Source organism: Branchiostoma belcheri, unplaced genomic scaffold (genome assembly GCF_001625305.1).
Source record: "Branchiostoma belcheri isolate BF01 breed outbred unplaced genomic scaffold, Haploidv18h27 scaffold4, whole genome shotgun sequence".
Lineage (NCBI taxonomy): Eukaryota > Metazoa > Chordata > Leptocardii > Amphioxiformes > Branchiostomatidae > Branchiostoma > Branchiostoma belcheri.
In genome coordinates, this window is record NW_017804020.1 from 6,065,547 (window position 1) to 6,069,855 (window position 4,309).

Consider the following 4,309-nt stretch of genomic DNA (forward strand, 5'->3'; position numbering starts at 1 on the left):
AAAGGAAACTGAATATTTAAGAAAGTGTTGGTACTCACCGTAAGCGAGCGCCCACAAACCTGTTTTGTTGTGTGTGAAGTCCACATCAATTCAGTCTGGCTCGAACTATGGTACAAGTCGGATACGGTTCCCCCTTCTGCTTTCATACTTACATATAGAATCGCCTGGATATTTGGTCTCGTCGGACACAGTGGGACCGATTATCCTGAACCTGTATTTTAACACTTAAACTGCTACGCGTTCATAATCTAGGCGTTTTGTCGCGGGCAGCATGTGAAAAGTGGACAGAACTGAAAGAATTAAATGTCAGAAACAGGTAGCAGTTTGACAAATAAACGACTGAATGAAGAACAGGCGTAATATTGACAGGGTTATGGGTTCAAGTAAATTACGAAATGCATTGACATTGTGAATAGTAAAAATAATAGAAAAACACAATGTTCTACCTTAGAAGTAGATATGAGTATATCATTATCTTCCGGAACACCCCAGGTGTTTATATGTTTAGATACAGTGTGGAAAATTATACTTGGCATCACATACCAGGTGTTGTTACGGGAGCTGTGTTGGCCTCCATTGTTGATGAACCGCCCGATGTCGTTGTTTGGATAGAAGTCTTTGTCATAGCCGCTGTTGTTGCCAACGTCTCTAATACAGGTGAGGTTAACGGCGCTGTAGTTGTCAGAGTTGCCACTGTTGTTGTCTCCGCAGTTTCTACGGCAGTACTTACTGGTGATGATTTTGGTGGTGTCTCTGACGTTACAAGAGTTGTTGTTGTTGTTATGATGGTCGGGGGAGTCGGTGTCATCAAACCAGATGTTAAAATCTGGATGAGAGAGGTCGTTGAAAAGTCGGTTGTCTCGGATTGCGTGGACGGAGGGAGAGTTGGTTGTGTTGTTGGTACAGATGTAGTTGCATCTGTAGGCTGTGTCGTTGTCAGGACAGGTGGTGACAGAGAAGATGTAGTCTGAGAAAACATTGTGTTGGGCTGGGACGTGGGGAGGGCAGTTGTAGTCTGGCTAAGGGTGGTCGCTGACATCTCAGCAGTTCTAGATTGTGTAGACGGAGGGGGAGTTGGTTGCTCATCCTCTGTCGTAATTGCCTTGAATGTAGAAAGGGCTGTTGTAGCGATAGGTGTTGTAGTTCCAGGTTGGATCGATTCTAGAGATTCTGAAGTATTGTGAAAAAATTATATTTCATTACCTCCGGGGAAGGAGATATCCTTCCGCGAGGAGGTTTTACTATGGTCCTCAACATTTCTGTCAGCAGCTGTTTCTCGCGATCGGCTGGACGGATTTGTCTGTGGTTCGGTATACGTATTGCTATTGGGCTGCAGATGATGCAGAACGTTTTTGTTTAATTATGGGTTCACCACACCACGAAGTGGTGTGGTGAAACCATATTGCTTTTTCTGATGTTTCTTCTCCTTCTCCTCCTCCTCCTCCTGCCATATCTTTAAATGGATTCAGCTTCTTCATTTTAGGGCCTAAGGTCCTGAAATTTGGTATGGAGGTACAGTGGGCAAATACCCCTAGGCGTTTTTTAAATTATTGTGATACAGGCTTTTAGAATGGTTTTATTTGAGTTTTTTGGCTGTGTTATAGCAAATGTATTACTGTGTTAGTCTGCCTTGTTTACCACGTTTGGGCATGAGTCATCAGAATGGAATGCAGGGCATCAACCAATAGGCATGCAGCTTTCCTCTATACTTCTTGCTGATTGGCTGTTGGGATTTAACTTGATTAACACCTGCACAGAAGCATTTCCATACTGACAGTATGTCTGTATTCAAGTGTTTTGGTAGGTATTTCAAGCTTTCCTGCTCAAGCATTGGAATGCCGGGCATGGTACGTTTTTTTTTATTTTGAAAATCAACAGTTTGCATTATGCAATTAAAAATCCTAACCAATAAAGTAGGGAATAGCTATCCAACTGTTGTTTTAGTTGTATTTTACTTCATATTATAGTTATATCAATGTAAATCATTGTTTTCCCTTGTGTTTCCCATTCTTTCCCTGCCATGTCGTAAAATGTGGTGAACCCATCGCTGTATTTGCTCCAAAGCAAATATTGGCCTTTCTAGTTGCATATGTGTTTATGGGGGTCGAAATAAAAGGTTTTTAAGTGCTCCGGACACCCCCGCCATGCTGAAAATGGTAATTACCATGTTGTTAAGGAATGGGGCGGTTGCAGTTTTGGGTCTTAGCATTCAAAAGGGGTCAAACAGAGGGGTGTCTGGTTCCGATAAAAATTTTGGGTGACGGCGCAGCAATGACGGCGCGGGATGACGGCAGGGGTAATGGCGCGGGTGACGGTGCAGACTGTCAGACACGTTAATCAACAGTCCCTACCGAACCAACCGTCAGTAGCCATCAAACACATACAAACATATTACGCACATAACTTTCATACTACACACAAACAAATAACCTAAACCAATAGAACACAAAAAACCCCGGAGGTTTGAAATCTACGATTTCCCTTGTTATATTTTATTAGACGTTGATTTCGACCAGAGTTATGCATGTACATCAATTACACATGCCATACCTACAAATGCTTAACAAAGTTCCGCACCTTCACATCCCAGCACCTCCACTCGGAGACGTATCAACGCAGACGTGAAATCTTGAGGGTTTACTCGCACGACGGACGCGATGAACGGTCGGTCAAGGTCATGACTCACCACAGTTGGACCATCGGAATTTGCATCAAAGACCTGTAAACAGATGAAAAAAACAACAGAAACGTTTCTTCAAGCGCTTTATAAATATTTATTAGAAATCAACATGACAGCCATGTGCATATTGACACTATACATTACTGAATTGCATTGACTATTACACCTTTAATTGTTGCCAATGTCAGAAAAACATTGCCATTACCATTGAAATTGACAATACTCAGATATGACATAAGACAATTTATTAAACTGATAAGACAGGTTATATTACATACATAGGGAAATATATGCGATTTCTCGCCAGGTGGAAAAAGTGTCAGAAAGGGGGAAAACTTGACAAGAGGAAACGAATATTCTGGATTATATACTAAGTTATACATAGATACATTGGCGCTGTCCGATCCAGTCTCTGTGTACACCGACAGCCCGTCCTCTGTATCTCCGTAGAGAAGCCTGTAACTCTTGACATGCCCTCCCCACAAACCCTGTGTCTGGATCCCGGTGATGATGGTTCTGTTGTTAAACTTGACCTGTAACCACTGGTTAGTGTTGGCGACGGTTGGCTGCCAGGCACGAGGACCGTTCAGTCGGCCCATGTAAGCCTCGTATCCGGACTTCTCCGAGGATGCCGAGATGTGGTTGTCCTTAATGTCTCCGTTTACCATCCCCAGTGGCAGCAAACATGAGGATTTTGACACTGCAAAAAAAAGGGAATATAAAAAAGATAGTATTACTACTGCTCGAATGGTGATAGGCGCTACCGGTAATGGTTGCTGTAGACCATAATCATCTTTTTATTACAGCTAATCTTCTACCCATACACAGGCTTTCAGGGTCACTGGAACTTGATTGGAATTGTTGTTTTGTATATTGACGTTTTGTGTAACATCTAGGTTCATGAAGATGGACCGGGTACAACATTTGATGAAGACGAAGACAAAAACAAAGTTTTTTTTTATTTATTTCACAAGGAGACCAGAGTAACAGTGGCAGGGGATAAAATGCTGTCAACAATTCCGATGTCGGATAAAAGCAGTACTCTGCCTTGCACAAAATTACCTTGGCATCGTGTCCCGACATACCCAGGCGGACACAGACACTGGAAACCGGTACTCCTGTCCACACATGTCCCTCCGTTAGTACAGGGAGACGATGCGCAGTGGTCGATGTCCTCTGTTAAGAGTAAGAAAGTAGAAAATTCTGCATTCGGGCTGTACCGGGAACATCTCAAGAAGCAAGCGCGATCTTTAATTTTTAGAGCTCAGTATCACTTGAAGAGAGAGAGGAGGGGGAGAGAGAGAGAGAGAGAGAGAGCATGCATTTATATAATTTTGAAGTCGTCGCATGTAAACAATGCTCGGAGAAGCAAATGCAAGGAGCGAGGCAACGATAAACTTTAGTACGCTTAAAATGTCTTTTTACGAAAAGCAACAGTTACTGTAACTAAAGCACTGAATGCACCTGTTTCGCATTGCAAGCCAGTGAAGCCAGCAGCACAAGAGCAGCTGTAACCGGTCGGTGTGTCTGTGCACGTCCCTCCGTTAAGGCACATTACATCAGCGCATTCTGCATAATCTTCGGTTTGAAAGACGTTTAGATATAAAAATGATAATATTACCACATTCC

General features: G+C 42.8%; 1 protein-coding gene across 1 annotated transcript; it reads right to left on the reverse strand.

Moving 5' to 3' along the window:
- Positions 1–535: 535 nt before the first annotated feature.
- On the reverse strand, positions 536–3,369 carry LOC109476965 (discoidin, CUB and LCCL domain-containing protein 2-like). The gene is made up of 3 exons (XM_019777983.1): positions 3,070–3,369; positions 2,578–2,719; positions 536–1,170 (listed from the first exon to the last, which is right to left on the reverse strand). Exons 1-3 carry the CDS (start codon positions 3,346–3,348, stop codon positions 536–538), a joined length of 1,056 nt encoding a protein of 351 aa, XP_019633542.1. The 5' UTR covers positions 3,349–3,369.
- Between the last annotated feature and the right edge of the window lie 940 nt (positions 3,370–4,309).